The 27,649-nt window shown below is 44.4% G+C and overlaps 1 protein-coding gene across 7 annotated transcripts in view; it reads left to right on the top strand.

Moving 5' to 3' along the window:
* RGS6 (regulator of G protein signaling 6) overlaps positions 1-27,649 on the top strand; it is a 177,099-nt gene that overhangs the window by 70,412 nt on the left and 79,038 nt on the right. For 5 of the 7 annotated variants that reach the window (XM_060098012.1, XM_060098010.1, XM_060098009.1 and 2 more), the window contains exons 2-10: positions 5,863-5,913; positions 8,899-9,005; positions 10,295-10,346; positions 15,569-15,633; positions 19,202-19,278; positions 21,976-22,057; positions 23,497-23,571; positions 25,048-25,146; positions 26,776-26,837. In XM_060098012.1, coding sequence (XP_059953995.1) covers positions 5,863-5,913; positions 8,899-9,005; positions 10,295-10,346; positions 15,569-15,633; positions 19,202-19,278; positions 21,976-22,057; positions 23,497-23,571; positions 25,048-25,146; positions 26,776-26,837 — 670 coding nt within the window. The remainder of the gene's footprint in view (positions 1-5,862; positions 5,914-8,898; positions 9,006-10,294; positions 10,347-15,568; positions 15,634-19,201; positions 19,279-21,975; positions 22,058-23,496; positions 23,572-25,047; positions 25,147-26,775; positions 26,838-27,649) is intronic. The other 2 variants (XM_060098011.1, XM_060098013.1) reach the window with 2 other exon arrangements.

Raw genomic sequence — 27,649 nt, 5'->3', positions numbered from 1 at the left:
ACAGGTATAAGAGTTGTTATATTTTACATAGCTATTGTCAAGATGATGTGTGACAACAGGGTTAAGTGTCCAGCTCTGGCCTAGTGCACAGTGGGCACTGGGGAATGTCATCCATCTTGGCGGGCTTTGGCCTGCACATGGCACCTGCATGCGTGGTTAGGTGGCACAAAGCTGCCCTCTGTACTCACAGGTGCAGCAGAGACCTTGGCAGATACGTGAAAATCCAATGGAGGACGGAGTCGTAACCTTGCCTAAGGAGTACCGTGAGCTCACTCACGGCAGGAACTGCCTTTTTTTTTTTTTTTTGCGGTACGCGGGCCTCTCACTGTTGTGACCTCTCCCATCGCGGAGCACAGGCTCCGGACGCGCAGGCCCAGTGGCCACGGCTCACAGGCCCAGCCACTCCACGGCACACGGGACCCTCCCAGACCGGGGCACGAACCCGTGTCCCCCTCATCGGCAGGCAGACTCCCAACCACTGCGCCACCAGGGAAGCCCAGGAGCTGTCTTATCCTTGGTTGAGCTCCGGAAAAATAGTTTACTCAAGTGGAAGTGTCTTTCTCCAGTGGGGAGGACTGATGAGTAAGTTATCAATTGCTTCAGTTACCAGAACCATGATATATAAGCTACCAAGTTGCAGGTAACTTGAAATTTGCAGGTGACTGGAAGCCGTCTTTTGTCAAGTTTGCATAATCTAATTTGGGCTCAGATTGATACAAAACTTTGGGGACAATGAAGGAAGTGTTTCATAGTAGGATCTGCTTGGGTTTTGACTTATTTCAAAAGAAGATCCAGGTATCCCTCATTCTTTAGGGGAGCTTAAAATGCCAGAAGCCAAGTCCAGCATAGAACACTTTTATAGTAAGGGTCTCCCCCAAGCCAGAAAGAGAACTTTCTAAAATCTCGGAAGATCTTACCAGCTTGCTCAAATCCAGTTTATATTGATCTAGAGTTAATACAACTTGGGAAGAGGTCACTGGGTCTCACTCTACCCAAGTAAACAAGTAAGCAAACCCCAGGGAGGGGTGCTGGGCATCACCCTTTGTCCAGGACTGTAGTGAACAGCCCTGTTAGAGTCTACAGAAGGCCACTCCAAGGCTCAGAGCCAGCCAGATGGCCAGACAGTGACCAATTTGAGGCCCATGACCAAGCCACCTGCTCTGTACTCCTCAGGAGGGAAGACAGCTTTGTGAGTCCTGCCTTCATTCCTCTGCCCTTTCCCGGGAGAGCAGCGGGAGCACAGGGCCTGGGGGCAGCAGAAGGCTGTGCTCCATACCCTCTCTACTTGGGTCTGTAGCCCTGACTCTCCACGTTCTCACCACTTCAGACTCAGAGGCCAATTCTTCCCTCTCTGCTCCTTAACAAAAAAGGATTTTTCTCAGTGCAAAAGTAATATATGAATGTTCTATGAACTCCCAAATAATAAGGAAATGTAAAGAACAGGAATTTCCCATAATTTGACCCTCGCCCCTCCCCAAGATGACCTAAATTTAACAGTTTAAATATACTTCCAGGGCTTCCCTGGTGGCTCAGTGGTTAAGAATCCGCCTGCCAATGCAGGGGACACGGGTTCGAGCCCTGGTCCGGAAAGATCCCACATGCTGCGGAGCAGATAAGCCCGTGTGCCACAATTACTGAGCCTGCGCTCTAGGACCCATGAGCCACAACTACTGAAGCCCGCACACCTAGAGCCCATGCTCCGCAACAAGAAAAGCTACTGCAATGAGAAGCCCGCACACCGCAACAAAGAGTAGCCCCCGTTCACCACAACTAGAGAAAGCCCACACATAGCAACAAAGACCCAATGCAGCCAAAAATAAATAAATAAATATACTTCCAGAACTTTTCTCCTCCACATTTGTATATATCTATACATATGTAAGTAATAGAATACAAATATAAATATATATTTTCTATTGTAAAAATGTCATTTTACGATATACACTGTTCTCAATATGCTTTTTCATTTAATACGGTGGGTGTTCAATAAATATTTGTTGTATGGATGAGCCATAATTTATGTATTGAATCCCCAAGTTGCGTCCAAATGCCCTGCCAATAAACATAATTATATACATATGTAAGACATAATTGAAATACGGGCTTACAACACATATAGAAACATAAAGCATACCTGCATATAATAAATATATACTGAAATATATTAACAATCCACGCAGGTTGTGAAGAAGTGTTTCAGGTGCCCTCTGGTGTATTTCATGGATATCCCTAGTATAAATGTTGATAAATTAGCCTCAAAAAGAAAACTTTCAGCCAAATGTTTTGGGATCTTTGGGGAAAAAGAACGGCTATCGTGCACTTGTTCTTCATGTTTTTATATTGGCTTTAAGTCCTTGGCAGGCAGGGCAGCTTGGCAAAGAGAAGAACCAGAATCCAATGGTCGTAACAAAAGGCAACAATCAATTTTAGATAGAACAGAAAAAAAAAAGTCTGCTGCAAATTCTTATTAGAATAAGAAGGAAAGAATGATTGGGAGAAGGAGGAAAGAAGGAAGAAAGGAAAGAGAAAAGAGAAGAATAAAAATGTTTTCTCCTGATGGTTATTTGGACTATTCTTGCCTGGTTCTACAGTGTAATAATTGTAGGTCTTATAAAGGACATAACAGTATGACAGATTTCCCTTCCTTACTTGTTCCTGAGGCTGAACCTGCAATGGTTTACTGCCTGCTCACAAGGCTGAGGCTGACCCTTACTGGATTAGTCCAACGAAGCCTAAAATACCCCACGCCCACGAGAATGAGACTGTCCACAGCCCCAGACATCATTGTGTGTGCTCAGGTCCCTCAAGCAGTGCCCATGCGTGTCAGGGATGGCGGTGGCGTGGGTGCTGCTACAGATTGAAGACAGTGGCCTGGACAGCCCAGGACAGCAGCCCAGCCCCACTAGGGCCTGAGGACGGTTCCACGTGTCCCCAGATGAGACAGTGACTGTCATGGTGGCTACACCAGCAACAGGAAACCCAGGTCTATGGTCCCTGCAGTGCTAGGGGAGAAGGCCAGGGGCTTTTGTGACTTTTGCTTCTTTACCAAAAAAATGCTTACATGTGATCCTTCAGCTCTGTGAATGCAAACCGGAGCCTGGGGGACTGGGCAGGACAATTAGGCCGGACATGAGTGCAGAAAGCCAAAGGGGGTAGAAACCCAGACAATGGTACTGAAGGCTGGGGTGGGGGGGAGGGGGGAGCGGATATGATAGCAAGGAAGGAGTTTCAATGTGAATGAATACTAATTAGTGACATGGATATTAATGATGACAGTAATTAACAGGGGAAAGGAAGGGCTGTCATTGTCCCAGGGTGACTAATCAATCTTGGCAGGTGATAAATAATGGTTCAGCAAGCTCAGCAGAAAGATAATCCTCTTGCCCGGGGGAGAGCTGTTGCTGATGCTGGAAACCTCTCCGTTTCTAGGCAACCCACAAAATAAAGGACTGTTTTTCTTTTGAGGGAAAAACAGGTTAGAGCCTCTCCCCCCAACCCCCAACTTGGGATTACAGTTTGTATTTGATTTCTGCTTTGTTCTTCATTTCCTAGGACAAATGTTGAACTTGTATAATTTGGAGGAAGTGGACACACACACACACACACACACACACACACACACACAGAGAAACATACTCTCCCTTTCTCTCTAAGAATGTGAATGAAAAGGAGTGTTTTTGATCCAAAGTTTAGTTCATAGATGCCATCTGGGAGAAAGAGTGGGGAAATGCTTAGAAGTCTTGCTTTTGAGGTTGAAATGCAGGGAACTTGCAGGGCCATGTCAGTGGAGGCTAGTCCTGGGATCGGGGGACAGCACAGACAGGGCAGGACAGTCTACTGTGCAGAGTTCATTCACCTTCCAGAGAGCCAGAGAGAAACAAAATGTCTAGGTACTCAGGCCTGTACTGGTCTCACTTCTGAACCCCAGTCAAATTTCTGAACAATTTTAATTCTGGAAAAAGGGCAATATTCGTTCAACCCCGCTGCTGGGGTTTCCAGTGTTTTAGCTGGGAGTCCATCCCAGTAGAGCTTCTGGCAGGCCCTCTCCCTCACGCCATGCCTCAGACCCATGACAAGACTTGGATATCTAGAACTGCCGCCCTTTTCAGGCTGTTTTCCATCAAACATTTCATCCTGAGGTGACAAAGCCACCTTCGAAGATCTGAACTGGTTTAAAGTGAGATTTTGGGGTGACAAAGGTAGCTTGCACAGAAGTTCAGAACCTCCCAGAAAATTGGACTCCTCTACCCACACATGAACTGCACTGGCCTAAGAACACTGGTTCTAGGTGGCACATTTAAAGGGAGGCAAGGGGCTTCCCTGGTGGTGCAGTGGTTGAGAGTCTGCCTGCCGATGCAGGGGACACGGGTTCGTGCCCCTATCCCGGAGGATCCCACATGCCGCGGAGCGGCTGGGCCCACGAGCCATGGCCGCGGAGCCTGTGTGTCCGGAGCCTGTGCTCCGCAACGGGAGAGGCCACAGCAGTGAGAGGCCCGCGTACAGCAAAAAAAAAAAAAAAAAAAAAAAAAAAAGGGAGGCAAACAAAAGCAAATATATTCTGAGAATTGTGACCAAAATGAGGAGGGACCCCAGATCGTGTCATCAGAAGAAACAGCTGAGGAATCCAGGCGTGTTTCACCTGGAGGGGAGGAAACTCAAGGAGAACATTGATAATACATTGGACGGACTGTCCAAATAGTTGAAGGATTGTCTCACAGAGTGAGAGGTCTGAGTTCGTGTTTCTGTCATCAGAGGGCAAAACTAAGACCAAAGAGAGGAATTCAGAGAAGGGCAAATTGCTGTTGAGAGAAATCTAAGATGATTTAACTGGGACAGGTTGGCCAACAGGAAATTTGTAAGTTTCCAGGCACTAGGGTTTTTCTAAATGGAAATTACAGCACCTCTTGTCCAGGGTGTTGTGGATGGGGCTTGTGTATTGGCTAGGGTTGGAGTAGATAAACTTTAAAAGTCCCTTCTGATTCTTAAGATTTTATGTTAGTTAAGGCATTACTAGATGCCAAAACAGATAACCCTCAAATATCCGGGGCTCAACAGGACCAAGTTTCTTTTTCAATCAGGTCACCCAAATGGGCCTCAATTTTCATGTCTGTTCAGGATCCCAGGCTCCTTCCACACATGGCTCTGCCCTCCCCTAGGCCCCTGGAGTTCTCTCCACTCAGCCAGCAGATGGGGATGAACGGTGTGGAGTGTGGAGGGTCACACAGGAGTTCTATGGTCTGAGTCTGGAAATCGCTTATGGCATTTCCACCCACATTCCATTGTCAGAACTCAGTGCACACCCAACTGCAGGAGAGTCTAGAAATGTAATCTAGCTGTGGCCCAGGGGATAGAGGAGAGAGGTTTTGGTGAACACATAGAAGTTTCTCCCACAGACACAGGGGCTTATTCATTCCGGATGAGCCCAGGCCAGAAGTAGAGATTTTTTTCAGGAACCTGTGAGGTCATCTGTGTTGGGCAGGCCTTGTCAGTTGAGGCTAGTGAGCTAAAAGGAGTCTCCTCCCTCAGGAAATGGTCTGGGGCCAGGCATGATAAGACTTCCTCTAGCCTGTCGTCAAAATATGTATTCTCAGGAAGGCCCCTCCAGAAGCGCCCTAGAGAAATGTGGATACATGACCATCCTGAGTCATCAGAAGTGGATTTTGGGGGGGAAAGAATGGGACTGTGACTACAGAAGCATACTAATAGATGGAAAGGGTTGGTTAGGATGGAAACGTGTCAATATTACCTAGCTCTCCAGGTGTGTGCTAATTAGAATTAGGAGTCTCTTGGGTAACCATGTTTCTTCTGGCACAGAGTTAAACATCCACGAGGCCTTCTGTTGACATTGCTTTATCCTTGCAGGTACTGACATTGTGCAGTGGCTTATGAAGAACCTCTCCATTGAGGACCCAGGTACCTGACCCTTGACCCTGACTTTACCCCCATGATATTAGTGAACAACCCATAACCAAATTCCAAACCAGATTCTCCTATCCTCCTGAGAACTGGGCCTATACACGTGAATTCCAAGATGTAGAATCACTCTATTTACAAATAGAATTAATTTATTTTCTCCACTGAATTCCTATCTTTAAATTTAAATCACCCTTGAAGGAAATGAGCAACTCTTTAGAATGCCAAAGAGCCCAATACAATAACATGGAAAATGAGATGAACTCTGGTTAGCCACAGCAATTAAAGATAAGTTGTAGCACTGTCACGGAACAGCCTTCTAGAGCCAGGTCTTAAAATTAGATTGCCTGATCCATAATTAAGAGGTTTAATTATTTGCTAAGACTGCTTCTGTTCTCTGCTTCTGCAAGAAGTGAAGGAATGATTTTTTTTTCAACTTTAATTGTGCAATGCAATTACCTCACCAGGAAAACAACAGCAAACCCTGGCCAGTAAAACAGTTTCCAAATCTGTCCTCCCACCAGCAAATAAGCAGTAAAATTTATTTTCATAGCAAAATTAGAAAATGCAGGGTTCCAGAATAAAATGAAAATTCTAGATAAGAAAACTTTTCTGAATTTATTATATACTCCCCATCTTAACTAAGTATTCTTGCTGCCTGAAGGTCATATTTACAAACATCCACTAATGTATTCTGATGTTCTTGGGGATTAGACCTATTTACCTCAATTTGAATGCCCTTCAATTGCTCTGCTTTTTAAAGATTTTTTTCAAGTGCCCATTCTAGGTGTCTGACCTTCAGCTGTGATTCCTTGCCGGGGTCAGTATGTCAGCTCGGGCATTCCTATATTTTAATCTGATGCTCCTAATAGACTATTGACTATGAAACAATACAACTTACATAGAGTTCAATTAAACATAAGCGCCAGAAATCTGAGTGCCAGAAAAGCAGGTCATGAACGGAACACTAGCCTTTTTCCTCATCATGATTAATGGCCACTCTCATGATTAGTGAAAATTCTTAATTCTAGTCAAGTTCTTAATCCTCAGGGGGAAACTATGAATGCTAATCCTTTTAAGGAAAAAAACCAAATCAACTACCCTACGTGTTTGCCTTACACAGCCTGGACTTCTGATTGTTCACTTGTGAAAACTGGAGTGAATAAGTCTTTACCAGTTCATTTACATGTATGTAGAGTCACCCTTCTTCGTGGTGGTCTCTTCTCTTCCAAGAGCACTGTTTTCTTTGCCCTTCTAAAACAGTCATCCTATTTCTGACAAGTGTTTTATTGTTATCATCAGTGGTGGTAGTAGCAGCAGTAATGGTATATTCAGAGAACCCTGAACCCCCTAGTGGTAGAACAGGCTTCAGGAATCCACTGGTGCCGGTACGAGAAGCTTCTGTGAAAGGTCCCGAATGATAAGAGTCTTATCTATGACGGTCTATTATACTTTGATGCCCTTGGGAGGACATGAAGGTGTTGGGATCTGTCTGGGCTTCTGAGATGTAGATGAGCAGGAGAAGTTAAGCACAATTCACCAGCAGAAATGAGGCAAACAAAAGCCCTGGGAAGGTGGATATCCAACATCTGCCCTCCCTCTCTTCTTCCTTCCCATCTGCCACCTCTCCAAGCAAAAGCCTTTTGAAGAATGAAGTGAGACTTCTAGCTCCTAGATTGGTGACATGAAAGTCCCCTTCTTACTGGATTTTACTCTTCCTTCCCTGGAGAAGGAGCAGTTGCAGGTGATGAAACTTCCCTTTTCTGCTGGACCCATGGTTCTTGAAGCATATAGACTTCAAAAGCCAACTGGTCACCACTAAGCAAGTAAAATACAACTCCATTCATTCTGATTCTCCCGGTTACAAGTGTACGCTCCTTCCAAAGGAGAAGAGCAGGTTCTCAATATGCAAAACGGCTGGATTATATACGACCTCTTGAAAGTTGTAACACTGTCACGGAACAGCCTTCTAGAGCCAGCTCTTAAAATTTCATTACCTGATCCACAACTGAGGTTTAATTATTTGCTAAGACTCTTCAAGAGTTTGCAAATAAAACCAGTACAAGTCACTTAAAATTCAGAGCTTATGAAATTAATAATTCCTAGAGACTCCCTGAGTGTGTCAAATAATTTCTACAGCACAAAATTAGTTTTTATCAGTTAGAGTACTTTTATATTTGTGAAAGATTATCATGTATGATAGGACCATTTAGATTTCTTTTTTCTTAGCTCTGCTCAGAGTAAATATAAATTTGTAACCACGTATGTGAATCTATTTATGGCTGGTGCTAAAGTAACAAAACAGCAGGTTGATTGTGGCAAAAATATAAGTATTTCTATTAGGTTGGCCTCCCTAGGCTACTGCCCACTGCACTGCCTGCCCATCCTCCAATTCTCTAAGATACTGAGCTTTCCCTCTATGTCCATAAAAGAAGGGTAACACCCTCCTCATCGCTGGTGGGACTGTCATGCCTGGAAATGCAATGTGAGTCCGAAGGCTCTATGGGCTGCATGCTCATTGCTGGCAGTGACTTAAAAAAAAAAATGGATGAAACTAAAAATATGAATCGGGGCTGCCAGCACTTACCCTGCACCAGACACTGCTAAGCACTTTATGTGAAGCGTCTCACTTAATTAAATACAGGCTTATCCTCACCAAAGCCCAGGGTCTTAACTGGGAAGGTGGACTTTCTTCTGGAAGCTTTAGGGGCATTAACAATGTCAGATTCTCAGAGCTAGGATCCAGGGAACCCAGACACATGTGGCCCTCCCCAACCATTGACATCTCCCCCCCGCCCAGTGCAGCCCTATCGGAAGGTATCAACCAATCAATCAGCCAATCATGCAGTGACCTGGGGGTGATGATAGTTGACTTCCGGTTGCCTTTCTGCTCCCCCCACCCCGCCCCACTTACATTTCAGCTAAGTAGCCCTGCATTCTGACAGCTTCCTAATTACTTCTCTCTCTTCTGCCCTGTCCCTGAAGTTGAAGCAATACACTTGGGAAGCCTCGTAGCCGCCCAGGGCTACATCTTTCCAATCTCGGACCATGTTCTCACCATGAAGGATGACGGCACCTTTTATCGCTTCCAGGTAGGGATGCAGGTTGTCCTCCTGAAGAACCTTTTCTTCTCATCATCATCTGATCTCAGATTAGAACTACCTAAAAAACTGACAGTATTTAAGGGAGCAACCCTTACCTCCCACCAGCACTGGGACAACCAAGCGAACTTTTGTCTGGGCCATTTGTTGCCCTACCCGCATAGTAGTAAAAATCCCTCACGGAGAACCTACTATTCACTGTGTGCTTTACACATTATCTCCTCATTTATTCTGAAGAACAAACTTTGGGGGGATTAATGTCTCCCATTTTACAGTTGGTAAAACTGAGGTACTTGGAGAATTAACAGGGCATTGAGTAAATCCAGGGGACAGCCTTGATTGGAACCTAGGTCAGCCTGATAGCAGAGTCCTTGATGTTTCTACTATATCATGCTGCCTTCCTGGTGTGCAGTTTCTGTTCACTACCTATTAACACTTCCCAACCATCCCCACTCCTCAGATCCTGTCCCGCAGTGAATTGGAGCAGAGGATAGGGGGTTGTGTCAAGATCTAACCAAAGGGTTTAGGAGTGGAGTTCTTCAGACAGGGTCGAAGGATGTCTAAGTCTGCTCAGCTGCCATAACAAAATACCACAGACTGGGTGGCTTAAACAGCAGAAATGCATTTCTCATGGTTCTGGTGGCTGGAAGTCTAAGATTTTCAAGTAGGGTTCAGTTTGTGAGGAGAGCTTTCATCCTGGCTTTCAGATGGTTAATTCTCACTGTGTCCTCACAGGGTGGAGAGAGAGAGAGAGAGAGAGAGAGGTTGTTAGCTCTCTGGTGTTTCCTCTTATAGGGACACTAATCCTATCTGATCAGGGCCCCCCCTTATGATTTCATTTAACCTTAATTACTTCCTTACTTCACATACAGTCATACTGGGGGTTAAGGCTTCATCATAGAAATTTAGGAGGACACCATTCAGTCCTTAGCAAAGGGCAAAGGAACTTGGGGCTTGTGCCCCAGCAAACAGTGCTAGTCTGACTTCTGTATTAGACTTCTATTACCTCGGGATAAGAAGTTTTTGCCCTGTAAACTGTTTCTCATTTTTGCATTTATTTGGCTTACCTCAGGTTTCATTTCTCAACACATAGATTAAAATGTTGACTGGCCTCTGCTGCATTAAGAACAGGAGAGAGTTAGCGTGTGGTGTCAGCACGTGGACAGAGCCTGTCATAGGGAGGGGTCCTCAGTGGGTGCAGGGGAGGGCTGCCCCTGGGCCCCAGGCAGGGGAGGGCAAGTGCTAGCGTTCTGAGTCCTGACACCTGTGCTCTTTTGCAGGCCCCATACTTCTGGCCTTCGAACTGCTGGGAACCTGAAAACACTGACTACGGTAAGCACTGAATCCGTGGCCCACACTTAGTGTTACTCCTGGGAATGCAGAAGGCAAATCCTTGCTGTCTGGGCAACCATGGTGCATGAGGAGGAGGGAGGGTCTTTGCCCTGCTTAACCCTTTCTCATATTGTTGACATGTACTAAGGTTCCTGTTCCACATAATGATGAAAGACAGTGCACGCTGAAAGGTGCAGCCATTGGAAGGGAATAGGGGGAGGGAAGAAAAGTTCTATCAAGTGTGGCTAATGCTCATTCTGTGGGGCCATGGAGAACTGGGCTGGTGGCTATTGACCACTTCTTCCTGGGACAGGGTTTCAGGGAGGGCTGGATCAAGGTGCCACCTCCCCCTGTCCATTTCCTTTCTCACAGACTTGTTAAGACTTTTTAATAATTCATTGGTGTTTTTGATAGTCGGTCATTAGAGGGAAAGTGTAACAGACTGTGGAAGGGGTATACAAAAGTTACCCTACCTAAGAAAACAAAGAGTGGGTGAAGCTGGGAGCTGGGTAAGCAGGGAATTACCTCTGTCCAGGCAGGGATCTATTAGTCTCTTGCCATATTCTCTCCGTGAAGGCTGTTTAACACTTCTACATGTCAGTCTTCTAAAGTTACATTATCTCGATACTTCAGATAAAGTTGAGGTCCAGAGAGGCCCCATCCTCATACCGCTCACACTGTGTGCTACTTGTCTGGATGCCTGGTCAATTGTAAGCTCCATGAGGGCAGGCTGGTCCACCTCATTCATTCTCTTATCCAGTGCACAGTGCATGCCTGAGGCATGGTTGGCACTCAGTAAATATTTGCTGAGGGTTCTGGTTCTTTATTAAAGGTGATTAACAGACACTCGGTAGACACAGCAGAATTTGAACTCAGATGCTCGTTTCATTCTGTCCCTCTGCACAGTGCCCTTATCACCAACTCAGCTGCTGGGGCAGCCCACAGCAGCTCTCCTTGGGACTGGTGCACGTGATGAGACCTGCACCTTCTCCGTGGGTTCTTTGAAGGATGCTTTTCACAGGAAGGCAGAGCCAGCTGCAGCTGGGTGGTATTCTGGGGAGCCTGTCCCTGAGACCTTGTGATAAGCTATACCCTCTGGATTATACTTCTGAGGGATGGGGAACCAGCAATTGGGAACAGTCCTGAGGATAGAATTCTGGCAAGTCATTGCCCTACCAGGCTACAGTTGTTCTGTTTTCAAGTCTGGAGCACAGCCCTGATGTAGAGGACAGGTCCCTGTGACTGTCTCATCAGCTGTGTGCAGGCACCACTGCGGGTCCCTCTGGAACTGTGCTGAGCCCTAAATGATGTGATAAGTGGGTCCAGCCAGGTTTCTGGCTCAGAACGGAAGCAGCACTTGGCTGCTCATAAAATAAGTGCTTCTGGGGCTGAAATACTGCTCACAAAAGCCCAACTTGGAATTTGAATAATTGTAGCTCAGTTCCATACAGCAGCCATGTGCCCTTGTGAATATGAAAACCAGTATTTTTCCAGGCAATGGAGAGCGTGGGAGGATAGTGGGACCAGAAAACTGAGGCCAAGTAAGATTCAAATATTTACTTGAATATAAACCCACAACCATCAGCCGTCTTACCCTGCATACAGCAGGGCACAATTTCCCTTTCTCTACAGATTTTTGTAATTTTAGTTGTGCAGTAGGAACAGGGATGAAAATAACAATTAATGTCAGGCTCTCCCTGAAGCAAAATTATTTTGAATTCCTGTACCTCCATTTTGGCAAGTCAGATGGAGAACTTAGAGTGCAGGATGCAAATTACTCATCGCCATTTCCAGTTTAGCCAGAAAATCAGTATTTACCAAGAGAGATGTCAGCACAATGGGCCCACTGTTGACTGGCTCCACTAGCTGTGTGATCTTGGCAAGTTACTTAACCTCTCTGTGCCTTAGAAATCTCATATTAAAACCAGAATAATAATGGTACTTGCCTCTCAGTGTTGTTTTGTTCATTAGAAATGGGTATAAGTTTAGGTGTGTGGCATGTAGTAAGGAGTCAATAAAAACCATGGTGGTGGTTGGTATTATTACCTCCAGGGTGATGTTCGATCTTACTTTTTCTGTGGTAGCCCTCTTGCCAGAAAGGCTGTGACACCAAAGCTAAGAATTCAGAATAGATATGGCTTGGATTGATGAAGAACCAGGAAACTTTCATTCATTCAGCAAACGTGTACTGGTCACCCACTCTGTGTCAATTGCTCTGTCACAGATTTGAGTGAGTTATAGGCTTACCCTCCAAGCATCCCGGGCTGGGAGAGGCAGCATGATGGGGGCAAGAAGAGGATGGTGAGGAGTCTGATCTGAGTACTCAAAAGATTTTATGTTGATGAAGAATGATTACGAAGGTTGAATAATTTGGAATGGGCAAGTTTATAAAAAGGCCTTCGTAGTCAAGGAGAGACGTTTACAATAGATTCAGCAGCTTTAGAGGGCCATTGTGGGTCCCCAACAATGGGGAATAACCTGCAAAATTCCCTCATCTATGAAATGAGGCTAATAACAGAACTCACCTCATAGGTTATTATGAGGATAAATAAGTGGACATTTGGAAAGTCCCTAGAACACTGCCTGATGTTCAGTAAGCTCCATACATGTGGTAGCTGCTCTGCTATTGTGGTGATTTCCCCAGACCTAAAATACCGCTTGGCACATAAGAGGCACTCAGATTTTTAAATGGGTGAATGAATGAATCAATGAATGAGTAAATGGGGCAGTGAATGTCATAGTGGAGACATCCCTCTGAACTAGACCTCAATTCTAGTTCCACCTCTACCACCAACTAGTCCATGGGTAAATCACTTCACTTCTCTGAGCCTTTAATTTTTCCATCTGTGAATGAGGTGTCTGTACTTGATGGTCCCCAAAGTTACTTCCAATGCTAAAATTCCATTGTTCTAAGAAGTAGTTAGAGGGTACGAGGACAACAGAGAAATAAGTGATTTATATGTTCCCTAGTTTAGGAGATTGAGGTTAAGTATGATGGCACTAGTAAAGACAGAAAGCTTGGAAAGGGAGTGAGTTTTTTAAGGACGTTGAAATAGGATAGGTTCAATACTTTTTAAATGTTTAATTGCACATGTAACACGTTAATCTATTGACTTTATAGAGTTTTTAATTGTGTTCCGTTTTTGTCGTGGTAGGATGCTGGTGAGATTGAGATGGCAATGAGATGCCAGCATGAGGGCAAGAAGACAAAGATTTTTCAATGAGAAATTACACATCCAAGAAAAACCAACATCTGAGCTTAAAGCAAGTCCCCTGGATGCCCTGTTTGAGGACTTGGCTTTGTTGCCAGTGGTCACTTGATTAGTTAGGTGTCAGAGGGAGCACTGTTGAGGCACCAAGGAAGTGCAGGCAGACAAGCCCCAGGGAAGGTCTGTGCCAAGAGGAAGGTCCCCTCAATAGCTACGTGCTGCCTTCCCAGTTATGGTGAACCAACTGCCCAACCTGTGATATTAGCTGTACAGGAAGGGGGCCGCCAGCATTTGATCGTGTAGCTCGTGGTCATCAGTAGAGGTACTGGCTTTGCCTTCTGCTCATGGTACTTTACTTCTCAACTTAGCTGGCCCATTTTGAGCCAGATGGGTTGGAAATTTCTTGGGATGATTCTGCTTAAATAAAAACCAAATCTGGGTTACACTTTCCTGAGTTTCACATTTGGCCAATACAAAATACTGTCTGAGGCAACATCGTCAAAGCAGCCGCCACCCGCGCTGACCTACACCTCTCCTGGGTCATTGAGACCAGGTCTGCTGGGGCTGGTGACATGCCAGGCTTCCTGCAGCAGGTTGCCCCAATTCCACAGGCTGCCTAGTTGGTGACAAAGGAGGTACCTTGTAATAGAGGAGATACCCCCTTATCTGACACAGTGCAGAGCTGTAGCTGTTTGGTTCATTGGAAAAGTTGGTGAGTTGGTATGAAAAAGTGATACATACATACCTTAATGACCTCAAATTAATGTAAAATATACAAAGAAACATTCATTCAACAGCCTTTTGAGGTAGAGTGAAAGATTCTCTTTGATTATCGTTCCCCATAATTTGAGTTTCTTTCTTAAATAAACCACACTTAAACCATCCAGATTTGACATCTTTAAAGTGCATCAAGAATTTCGAAAATACTTTTAAAGCAACTGTATGTTGGCCCCGCTCAGATTTCTAGTATTTTTTCACGTTTTTTTCAGTTCTCTCACCTATACCAAATTCATCAGCAATTGTCTTAGCTGACTCTCCTTTATCAGGTTATTCAAAAAACATTCAACTGGATCGTCATTGAAACAAAAATGCTCTCTCTTTTCACATTCATTTCACCAGTGCATGTAATACTAAGTGAATGTACATTATTAAAATAACAAGTATGCCTAACATAAGCAGGTTTGAGAACAAACACAATTGACTCTCACCCACAGACTCGACTGTGTGAGCAGAGGTGTGGGCATACAGAGTAGGCTGCTACCAGAAGGCTCCAGCATATCGTAGGCTGCATCAGGAAATTTTTCAGACCACATGGAGGAGGTCGGTTAACCCAGCAAGGAGTTGACTAGAGTTCCTGGTATAATTAAGTTGTCAAACAGTAGGTCAGCCCTGGTCTTCTCCGACCTTCCCTCCTGGTCATTCTATTGTTCATTCATACCATTCATCTGTTATCTCCCCTGGGTCGTTCTACTTGGCGCTAGAGAAAGAAGGAGATACCGAAGAAGCAGAGGTAGGAGAGGAAGTGATGAAGGCCATGTTTGAGGAAGAATATCCTGGCAACTGAGGGCTAAGAGCCCTTCCTGAGCCCTTCCTGACACCTGAATTGTCCTCCCTTTCCACTGTCCACTCATTCCACCTGGCAGGCCAGGCCCTGGTGCTAGGTGCAGGGGTTCGTGCTGAGCAGGACACAGCCTCTGCCCTGTTTGGGGAGAAACGGAGTGAGGAGGATGAAGGGGGTTGTCAGGATTGGAAGATGGTGGCCCTCACCTGATCCTGACCTGCAGACAGATTCCCAGAGGTCAGGTGTCATGGCTTCCACGTAGAAACGTATTCTTGACTGCACAGGGCTGGGCACATAGAGGGGAATGGCTGGCTGGCTGGATGGTTGGCTGGCTGGCCGGATGGATGAGTGGATGGATGGATGGATGAGTGGATGAACAACTGGGTGGATGAATTTACGATTCCACCACCCTGCTGGTTTTGTATATGTTGTAATTTCTCTTCTTCCTTCAGCCATCTACCTCTGTAAGAGGACAATGCAGAATAAAGCAAGGCTGGAACTGGCAGATTATGAAGCAGTAAGTATGATTATTTTCCAGGAAAGGTATGGGAGGAGAGTGTAGAATACCTGCAGTTCTTTCTCAGCTTGTATTTTTCCCTTTTTCCCTCCCCAACCCCTTCAGACAGTGGAAAGACAGTCTCTTCTATTTTCCCTCTTTTGTTCTCAGCTCCTCTTACCATCATGATAAATTGCTTCTTTAAATAAAGGAATCTCAAAACTCAGCAATAAAAAACTCAATTAAAAGTTGGCAAAGGACCAGAACAGGCACTTCACCAAAGAGGACACCAAGATGACAAAGGTGTTCACCATCATTAGCCATTAGAGCAATGCAGATTAAATCCATGGTGAGATACTGTTACACACCTATTAAAATGGCTAAAATTAAAAGGACTGATAATGCCAAGTGCTGGTGAGGATGTGGTGAACAACTGGAGCTCTCCTGTATTGCTGGTGGGAGTGCAAAATGGTGCAGCCACTTGGGAAAATGGTTCAGCAGTTTCTCATAAAGTTCAACACACACATACTCTACAACCAAGTAATCCCACTTTTACATACCTACATACATACCCTAGAGAAATCAGAACTTACGTTCACACAAAAACCTGTACACTAATGTCCATAGCAGCTTTATGTGTGATAACTCAAAGCTGAAAACAACTCAAATGCACTTTAACAGGTGAATGATTAAATGAACTATGCTACAGCCATGTAATGGAATACTGCTCTTCAGGGAAAAGGAATAAACTATTCATCTAACCACTTGGATGAATATCAGAGACATTATGTTGAGTGAAAGAAGCCAATCTCAAAAGATTTCAAACTGTGTGATTCCATTTATGTGACACTTTTGTAAATACACAACTATCATGAGGGAAAACAGATCAGTGGCTTCCAGGATGCATCTATAAAGAGATACCAGAAGGGAGTTTTGGGGGGTGATGGAACCATTCTGTATTCCGATTGTGGTGGTGGTTACATGAATATATATACATGTGTTAAAATTTATAGTACTATACACGAAAAGAAAAAAAACAAATTTATTGTATGATAATTTTTTAGTTTAATATATGATAGTTTTTTTAATTGCATCTTCATACCTGATTCACCTGTGCTTGGCAGTAAATGCAAAATCTAAGGACCAAATCCAATCCAGAAGATAAGATGTATGTCAGATGGCAATATACTCTCCCAGCTTTCCTCCACCTCCACCTTCTTTACAAGGTGTGATTTCTTACAGAAATTGGAGACCCAGCCACACTCATATCCATTCCCATTTAACAGAGCCAAGGCACAGAGAACTTGAAGATTCACAGATAATGTTTTAAATGTTTAAAATTTGGGGTTGCAAACTCTTTCCCCGAAACCACACTTTGTATGGGTCACAGAAAACCTAGGATACTGGCCAACTTTTCTTATACCCTCCAGAGGAGGTGTTGCTGAGCCATGGAATGACTGAAGAGCTGGCAGCTAGGCGGAGGGGCAACGTTAGGGGCAGTGAAGAATCCTCCCCTGGATAATCCAGCACGAATAGCACCTCAGATCCACCCACCTCCCCAACGTCCCTCCCACTTTTGCTGTCTCAGTCTTCCAAACCAAGCATGAGGCCCCACTCTACCAAACTTTGTCACCCTTGGTTACCTACACCCAAGCCCACCAACGCACTGAGCCACCATTCCCCTCTCTGCAGCCCAAGGGGAATGTGCATGCCGTCAAGAGAGCAGGACCGGTGCGTGGCCCTCCACCCTGTTTGATCCCACTGGCATCACAGGACCTGTGAATGGGGGGAGAGAGCAGTGCAGGTTGCAGTGCAAGAGTTTACTGGGAGTGTTAGGACCTGGCTAAAGTTTACTTATCCAAGGGAGCCGTGAAACGTAAATCTGTTGGAACGTTATAATTTTCCCCAGCATCCCTAGCATGGTGGTTCTGTGGCTCTGAGCATCTTAGGCACCCAGTCCCTGCCCTATCTGCCCTTGTGCACCAGCAATCACCCCTCTTCTAGAAGACTGCTGTCTGACTCTTTGTGCGCCCAGTGCAAAGTGCTTTAACTTTGGCATGACTACATCACTTCCTGAATATGACCTACAGAAACAACCCAGATGGCAGAAGCATGTGGCCCCTCCATCCCATGTCTCCCTTCCCTGTAGTTCCCTTGTTTAAAAAAGCTCCTAAACGGAAACAAGACAGCACCAACTCCTGACATATTTTATTCTGTTTTCTTTTCTCTTATCCTACAATATTCTGCTTTGGTATTTGCAAAGAATATGGTGTTAAGATGTTCTTTCAGGTTGAAATTCTGTCTAAAAGTGGTTAGAAACTAAAAAGACATTTTGTTTTCAAAATTCAGTAATTTTATTAACTTTTTCTGATTACATCATCCCTTTGTAAAAAAACAATTCAAACAGCAAAGAAAGGAGAGAAAATAGCCTGCAATCCTTCTCTCCTAAGCTTTTTTCTGTACATACCTTTTTTTTCTAACAAGAAAACTTGAATCACACCACAAACATTATAGTGTAAGCTGCTTTGTCCAGTCATATACTGTAAGGATGTTGAGAATCTTTCCATATCAGTAATAATCATCTACATTCTCATTTTTAATGGCTGCCTAGTATTCCATGGTATGACTGTGTCATTATTTATGTAACTGCTCCCCAGTTGACTGACATTCAGGCTTTACCAGCTTTGCTTCCTGTGAACAGTGGGAAAATCTAAGGGACAGTTTTTTTGAGGTACTCGTACAGCAAGCCTTGGTAATAACTGAGTTCACGTGTGTTGGTCTTCAACCAAAGCTCCTTTTATGTTAATAATCCACTAATGAAGGTAATCAGTTAGTGTTGGCATAAGCTCTATGAAAATACACAGCATAATGTGGGCTCTCGCCCTGCATTCCATCAGGATTAGGTGGGTCATTAGGGGACCTGTCAAACGCCCCTCCCCACCATCCTGTTGTGCTGCTAGGCTACTCTACAGGCTTCGAGAAAAGACTTCTTCCCTCTTCCTCTAAAGATGACCCTGGATGCCTTTTCTTTCTTTTTGTTTTGGGGTTTTCCTTTCATGACCATCACAAACCTAGGCACTCCCTTCTTTCCCACTTTTGAGTCTGGACTTTCAAAGTTGTTAATGCCAGGTCCTCTGGGTTCTCCTTCCCTGCCACCTTCCTAGCCCTCTGCTTGCTGGAGGACAAGTCTTGAGACATCCATTCTTGGTTTTGCAATCAGTTGCAAACACACCCCTCATCCCTTCCCTAAATCCTGCATGAACAACCACTACCAATTCTCCCTATCTTCAGTGGCCTTTATAAGTGCTGTGTGAGTCGTGTTCTTGTAAAACACACAAGAAAAGAGGAATCAGGGGAACCACAGAGGCATCAGACTTAATGGGTGTGTAAATGAATATTAATAGTTCTGCTCTGTACAGCAGGGTCTGGTGCAAAGTCAGATTGGGTTCACATCCAGTGGATTTAAAGTGGGGCCCTACTGTATTGTTGGGAGTAACCAAAATAGATGGCTGCCTTGTAATAAGTATAGCTGTCGATGTGCAAACTTACGATGATTAATGCCTTCTTGTTGATTTTCATTTCTCATTAGGAAAACTTAGCAAGACTCCAGAGGGCCTTTGCAAGGAAGTGGGAATTCATCTTTATGCAAGCAGAAGCACAAGTAAAGTAGGTGAACTTAATAGAGACCCTTGCAAAGAGAAAAACACTCTCTGGAATTCAGAGGTGGTGTGAGAGTGGGGGTTCCTTCCATGGCCAGCCAGCTATGGTTAGTCACTGCCTCTCTCATGACAGCAACTGAGTAGAAATCAAGTTCAGGATGGATAAGTTGCACCTCTGTCACCCATGGCACTCTAAAACAATTTCCAAAGCATGTGTTTCAGCAGGCAATGGGATTCCTCCCAAATGTAGAACTCTGGTCCTAAGAAGATGTACCTTATTCCCAAGGAGATTTCCAAATCTTCTTCTGTGCTCAGAGGCTAAAAACCATCAGACCCACTTTACTTGTTGGACTGGAAACTTCGTCTTCATAGGAAAACATACTGGAGTTTTAGGCAGGCCAACAAGTGGCCCCTCCACCATATCTCCCGAGGGGAGGGGTTCAGAACTAATCAAAAATAAGGCATAGAAGTCAGACATCTGGAGTCTGAAATGTCAGATTGTTACTGATAAACTAGTTATAGGACATGATTTTGGATCTGTGACCACAGATCTTTACCCTGGAATTAAACATCCTGGGCAGAGCTGGGTATCTACAGGGCTGTCCCCACCTCCCTGTAAGTTTACTGCACGCAGAGAACAGGTGTCCTGAGAATAGGCTGACCCAGACAGGGCCCAGAAGGACCGACCTCAGCTTTCTAAATTTCTTTTATTTTTTAATTAATTTAATTTATTTATTTAATTTTGGCTGTGTCGGGTCTTCGCTGCTGCACACAAGCTTTCTCTAGTTGCGGCGAGCGGGGGCTACTCTTCATTGCGATGTGCGGGCTTCTCATTGTGGTGGCTTCTCTTGTTGCGGAGCACCGGCTGTAGAGTGCAGGCTCAGTAGTTGTGGCGCGTGGGCTTCCTTGCTTCGCGGCATGTGGGATCTTCCTGGTCCAGGGCTCAAACCCTTGTCCCCTGCATTGGCAGGTGGATTCTTAACCACTGCGCTACCAGGGAAGCCCCAGCTTTCTAAATTTCTTCTTTCAAGTCTGCCAGTAAGTTAGGTCTACAAGAGATGAAAGGAGGAGAAAGTTGGAGTGTTTTTCCCATATTCTTCCTTCCCAGCGAGTGTAGTGGAAATTCCTTCCTCTCTAAGGAAACAGGAGAAGTGGGTAGTAAATGTCCCCCACCCCACAAACATGGTCATCAACCAGATCCTTTTGATTCTGGGAAATGGACTTGCTCAGGTGCAGTTCTCTCTTGTCCTTTCTAGCAATGGGCTCTGATTTAGCTTCAAGTGATAATGGAAGAAATGGGACAGAGGAGGGGGTGGGAAAGGGATGCTGAGCTGGGAGGAGCTGAGTACCTTTTCTCTGGGCACCACTTGCACCTGAGCAGCCCCCGTGGGTCTTCAGAGGACCCACTGTGCACTCTCTGGGCAGCGTGGGTGACATCGATCACAGGTACGGTCACAGATGACAATGACTTAAGGTCACTGGGTCCAGTGGGCCTCATGGTGTCATTGCTCTCCTCCTCCCTCTGCAGTCTCTACCTCCAACCCATGAATCCACAGGCCTGCCCACCACCCCGGTTCTCCCAGAAACCCCCGAGGGAGGTGGACGCCAGACACTGGGTGCTGAGCTGCATCAGGAAGAGCCTTGGCCCCTGAGGAAGGAGAAAGCGGGAGGGTGGGTGAATAGGTGAGGAGGAGGCAGGATTGAGCCAGTGCACTCAGAAGCCCCCGGGAAGTGAAGAGGAGGGCTGATTTACACTTTCGGGATCACACAGCATCGAATGTTATAAAAGGAGGGAAAAGTGCCACTTTGTACATATACGGTATTTCTCGATTCACTTTTTTGATGAACTCTGTGATTACATTATAATTGTGGGCCATTTAAGTACACAGTAACTATCACAAAAATCACAGGGTTATTATGACTTTATTTCAGTCAGTCCAATAAACTAAAGTACTCCCAAGAGAGCCAAGAACCAGCACTTACAAAGCAATTAATCCGAGTTACTTTTTACTTAGAGAGATAATATGAAGTAATACAGGCTTTTTTTTTAAACACTCGTATCTATGCGATCACAACATAAAGAATCTGTCTGTCTGTCTGTCTTGCAATTTGTACCTCCCCCAGCTGAGGCCAGAGATATTTGCCTTCTGGATGTTGTCACACACTAGTGTTATTACTTTGCTTTTGGGAAGCCAGATGGTTTAAGTGACTTTTAAAACACATAATTGCAGCATTTTGAAGACATTTCTACTGATTCTGAATCTAAAGCAAACTTTCAAATTTGAGGATGAAACACTACAAGCCTATGGTTATATTCCTTCCCATAATTTGAATATGCAATAGTAGCCACTTTGATGTGGGGCATGTCAACAACTTATGTAGCTCTTAATAATCCAAATCTTAATAATTCAAATGGACAGCTGCATTCTTGAACCCTCATTAGGTTCACCCTGTTCATTACACATAATTGGTCATTTGCAACCTAGCTGAAAACAAGCTCTCTTACCATGTGTGGGCTTCTTGAGGTTACCTTGAGGGAACCATACACCCATATTGTACAGCTCTGCAGAAAGCAGGGACCACACAGGTGCCAAGAGCCCTGTGCACACTAAGCTCCTAAAAAAGAGAGAACAGAGCTGACACATGGATCACGGAGGAAAAACAGAATTAAAGGCCTCTGATTTCCCCTTTTTCACTCTTTCAGGATTGATCGGAAAAAGGACAAGACAGAGAGGAAAATTTTGGATAGTCAAGAACGAGCCTTTTGGGACGTCCACAGGCCAGTGGTGAGAAAGCTCTGCTTAGTTCTCTAAGTTTTACATTTTCTCTCTCCCTTCACTTAAAAGAAAAGACTGTCTTTAGCCACCAGGCGTCTCACTTTTAAGAAAATTGCTAAGCTTTGTGAAATTGCTTTTGCCATTAATTCATATCATCTCAGTAGATTTTCTGGAATATAGGTCAGTTCCACCTTTTAAAAATTATACATCCATGCAAATATGGAATTGGAAATGGGGAGCTGTGGGAATTCCACCTGGGGACCTTTGGGCCCTGAAGTTTCCAGTCCTAAGTTAAGCAATTTCCATTTCTACTGTCATTCAATTCCAACTTCTAGAATATTCTCTTTCAAATGCAACCATTGTTGTTACTGTGGTTATGTTCTATGAAGTCGCCGAGAACACTGAATTAGTGGATGCTGAACCATTATCCTGAGAGAGATACAGGATTAGGTTCTTGCAAGCCTCCAGTCACATTTCCATCAACCGATCAATACATAACCTTGTTTAAAGTGTGTTTCGGTTTACAGACACCTTATTTAATGTATATTGTTGATCACTGGCATTGAACTCGCAGCCAAGAGCACTATAGCTCACGCCTAGATGGAGCTTATCTAACATACCTATTTTCTCCATAAAGCACATCCCAGCCTTCCTGCACTTAGGAATGCTTGACAGCACATCAGCACTGGGCTTGGGCAAAATCACCAACAAAAACACAAAAATGTGTAAAACTGGTGCTAAATAGACTGTGCAAAGGACACTTGTTTGCAGCATGAGATGAAATAAGAAGGCACCTCACCGGGAACACGCAGGTCTGGCAACTCAACATTTTTCCTGCTCTGCGCACGTCCACAAATGACCATGAAGGCACCACAAGCCCTGACTTGGGGGTTATAAATAAATTTTAGCACGTAGGCAAAATCACAAATACAAAATCCACGAATAATGAGGTTTCATGCATTTCTAATTTCATATTACTAAAATAAATCTTACATTTTCCTCATGAAATGGAACTAAAACGAATAAACTATGTCAGCCTTCCTCAAGTCTGATTAAAAGCAAAACCAAAAAAAAAAAAAAAAAATTCCCTATCCTGATAGTGGAGTGGTTTTAGCTGGTTAGGTATATGAAAGAACAAAGACTCTGACTGAAGCCATCCACCAATTGAAATAATAAGTTTACTCTTATAAACTGTACACTGTACTCTCTACTTATCATCCTTAGGTAATATGAGGTAAGCTGTTTTAATTCATATGAGAACTCTGTGGAGGAACACATACTGAAGGTGAAACACCTTTGTAAAAAAAAAAACTGTAAATGGCAAAATGGGGGTAGTCGTGTATTATCTGTAAAGGAAAAGATAAAGATGGGTTCTGATAGTGTCACTTGAGCCAACTTGGAACATATGATTTTCACTTAGTAATTTATATGATGATTTTTTCTCTCAGCCAGGCTGTGTGAACACAACAGAAATGGATATTAGAAAATGTCGACGTTTGAAGAACCCGCAAAAGGTTAAAAAGGTTCGCTAGTTTAGCTGCATTAAAAATTCTTGGGATCACCCTTCCATTTCCGTTACTGTTCAAATAATAATTTACTATTTGTAGTTCTTCCCTGTTTCATCCTTTGAAACCATATCATTCATTCTACAAATATTTATGGAGTGGCTGGTGTGTGCTTGGCACCGTTCTGGCTGCAGAAATATAGTGGCAAGTCTTACAAAGCCCACAGCCTGGTAGGCATGAAGCAAGCCAGCAGGCAACGGTGGGAAGTACAGGACGGTTCAGGAAGACCGGGAGGGTGCCCCAGACCGGGGGCTTCCCAAGGGTTTCCATAGCAGGCTCGAGGGTGCAGAGGTCTAAAGGGTAAGTAGCAGTTGGCTCTGGGGAGACAGCAGAGAGGAAGGGAAACATAAGGAACAAAAGTAGGGCAACACCACAGGCGAAGGCCAGCTTGGTACTTTGACACAAATGCAAGTCTTTTAGTATAGCTAGGTCTCCCAAAGTCAAATCACCATCTCACCCGACTGTGAATGATCCAGTGATCCTTTGTGTTTCACTATACTGGAAGGGGCAGTGGCTCTCTCTCCTCTATCAATATATATGTGACATGACATATATATCAACTACTTGAATTTACTTATATATTTTGTTCTTCATTGAGATATTGATACCCACTGTATTATACATTAATGTTACTCTTAAAATGTCCCCATTTAGTCTTTAAAGGCCCCCTAATTCTAATATTCCAGAATTTCCTGGAGCCCACATGCACCCTGAGCCTTTCTTGATTTTATAGATTTCAGCTATAAATTGCATACCCTTCAGTGTTTTATTTCTTTCCCAGAACAAAGATTGTCTTTAATCTGTCTCTAACAAAAGGAACAGATTAAAAAGTAGCTATAGCTGTGGGCAAGTGGAAAATCTGTGTCCAGAAAACTGGTCAGCTTAAAAGGAAAAAATCGGAAACCCTGCCATCTCAAGTTTGTACCAGACAGACATGTCATCTGTTGACAAACAGAAAATCTAGAGGGGATCTTTATCTTCCTGCATAATCTTCAGGAATTGTTCCTGAACTTTCCTGTGTCTCAGAATCACCTGGGGCATTTGATAAAAGTGCAGGTTCCCGAACCCCATCCATGAAGATTCCGATTCAGGAGGTCTTGGGTAGAACTCGGCAATGTACCTGTTTACCGAGTACCCGAGATAACTCTTTGCAGATGGTCTATGGACTGTATTTGGAGAAACACTGATACACAAGGAGACCATTTAAGCTCAGTGAAAGGAAGGACTTTCTAATAGTGGTAACTCAAAGATAGACCAGCTGCCTCAAGAGGCAGAGTTCCCATTATTGGAGAATTTCAAGCAGAGGCCACTCACTTATTGTCAGGATGTCATGGAGGGGATTGGAAGCATCAGATGAGCGCTTGAACTAGCTGACCCTTTGGACCCCCTTCAACTCTGAGGGTGTGTGATTCAATATTCTTGTTTCTTCTCCAGTCAGTGTACGGCGTGACTGAAGAATCCCAGTCACAAAGCCCAGTGCACGTCCCCAGTCAGCCAGTCAGGAAAACTACAAAAGAGGACGTCCGGAAAGAGGTGAGTGAATGGGCTACTGCACTCTAAGGAGGAGATGTGGCCAGCTTGAAGACCTTTTGAATGTCCACCTCTGGAGGCTGAGTGAGCTTTGAGTTCCTGGAAAGCACAGTGGAACCCAGCTGTGGGTGACTTGAACCTTTGGGCACTGTGTGAATAATTCACGGAGGCTCGAGAAGACAAATTCTCCACCAAGTTGCTCCAGCAGTTACTAGAAAAGGACATATGAGTTACCCCAACACCGTGGGCTGACTGCCGTAGTCGGGTTTCCCCCAAGACACTGTGGGAGCTGGAGGCAGGAGTGACTCGTGTCACAGCGTCCTTAAAATTGTATTGCACTTCCAGAGTAAGCCAGCTCAGGACCACCAACGTTATTGCTCTGATTCAAAACGAAGGTTGACAGATAAAGCAAACCCTACCCACAATGCCATTTCAGCATGATTTGGTTCCATGTTATCTTCCTTCATGATGAGGAGTTAACTAGTCAACCCAGGTCACAGACAATGCCTAATTACATTACTGCTTTCCAGGGGTTCACTGGTAATGAAGTGACTTGACTTTACATTATGCTTTACTGGCTTCTAGGGGGCACCCAAAGGCATAAACTGTGAGGTGCCTTCCCTTGACAACTTTATTATTGAGTGGGGAAAAGGGAACAGGTGTATGGAAAATAGCTACTCTGTGCCAGTTAAGTACACCAAGCACATGGGCATGATGTAGGTGTGAAAGTTGGGTAGGAGATCACTGGAGATTAGCCAGACCAGATCCTTATGGTGTGTGTGTTACCTCCATGCTGTTGCTAAGCTTTGTAGAATATTTACTATATTTAAGTTTTCATTCACTTCTGGGTAAAGAAGATGTGGCACATATATGCAATGGAATATTACTCAGCCATAAAAAGAAACAAAATTGAGTTATTTGTAATGAGGTGGATGGACCTAGAGTCTGTCATACAGAGTGAAGTAAGTCAGAAAGAGAAAAACAAATGCCATATGCTAACACATATATATGGAATCTAAAAAAAAAAAAAATGGTACTGATGAACCTAGTGGCAGGGCAGGAATAAAGTCGTAGACATAGAGAATGGACTTGAGGACATGGGGTCGGGGGAGGGGGAAGCTGGGGCAAAGTGAGAGAGTGGCATGGACATATATACACTACCAAACGTAAAATAGATAGCTAGTGGGAAATAGCTGCATAGCACAGGGAGATCAGATCCATGCTTTGTGACCACCTAGAGGGGTGGGATGGGGAGGGTGGGAGGGAGACACAAGAGGGAAGAGATACGGGGATATATGTATGCATATGGCTGATTCACTTTATTGTAGAACAGAAACACAGTATTGTGAAGCAATTATACTCCAATAAAGATCTATTTTAAAAAAAAACTTAAGCTGTAACACAACACAGGAGAATATGTGATGTAGGCTAAATTGTAGAGTGTGTTTCTTAGTGTGGTAGGAATTTCCAAAAGGGCAACATGGTTGCTGGAGTGTCGGGTTGGAGGGCTAGAGAAGTCTGTCCAGAGGAGGTGTTTGGATCTTGGTAGAAATACAGGTTTGGGGTTCCTGGGGTGAAGTGGGGGGGGAAATGCCAGTTTGGTCTTAACACTTCCGTTCTGCCTTTCCCCAGATAACATTTTTGAATGCACAGATTGACAGGCATCGTTTAAAAATGTCCAAAGTGGCTGAAAGGTATGTTTCCCCTTAATAATATTACTACTTTCTTCTAATTTAACAAAGGAGAAATGTTACAGGGTTATGGCTAACAAGTGTGTACCAAGAGGCAGACCACAGTCATTTCTTAAACTGATGGGTGAAAAAACCACAGACCCTGTGTGAATACAGCTAAGATAGCAGACCTCCCCTGAGTGATGTCAAGAAATGTTCTGTTGCTAAAGCTTTTGAGGGGGGGGTGGCCGAGGGACCTTGTCAATCAAGGAAGAACATCCTTAAAAGCTACCTAATGCACTTTTACCTTCAGCCTCTTGATTAATTCAAATGGAATTGCTCCCTTTTCGGCTATAAAAGGCCCAGATTCACTTTATAAGGGGAAAGAAATTACGTATGCCCTTTGAGGTGCTGGCTGCGCAAACAGGAGAGGACTGGTCCATCGGGAGGCGTTCCACCTCCACACACCATCAACTAGCCAACTGCATGGAATCAACTGTAAAGAAAATATTTGGGACCTGCAGCCTGGCTTCCGCCAGGGCCTTTGTGCTACAGTCTGCACCAGGAGCTGCTTCCACCTTGTTAACTCGTGGGAAACTCAATTTTGTCAATGAAACGGTCAGTGTTTGGACTCTCCGTGAAGAGGGGAGACCACCTGGGGAGTCTGTATGGAATAAATCTGAGCAAGCAGCCCGAAGCTGAAGGTTTATTCATCCATATGCTACTGGTAAAGCAATGACCAATATCTGAAAGCTCAAGGGCTTAAGCTGGGTCTTAGTATTTATTGGCTATAACAGTAAAGTGGGTCCTTTAAGCCCACCTCACACAGAGGGCTG

Source organism: Mesoplodon densirostris, chromosome 4 (assembly GCF_025265405.1).
Source record: "Mesoplodon densirostris isolate mMesDen1 chromosome 4, mMesDen1 primary haplotype, whole genome shotgun sequence".
Classification (NCBI taxonomy): domain Eukaryota; kingdom Metazoa; phylum Chordata; class Mammalia; order Artiodactyla; family Ziphiidae; genus Mesoplodon; species Mesoplodon densirostris.
This window is presented reverse-complemented; position numbering and strand designations above follow the sequence as displayed.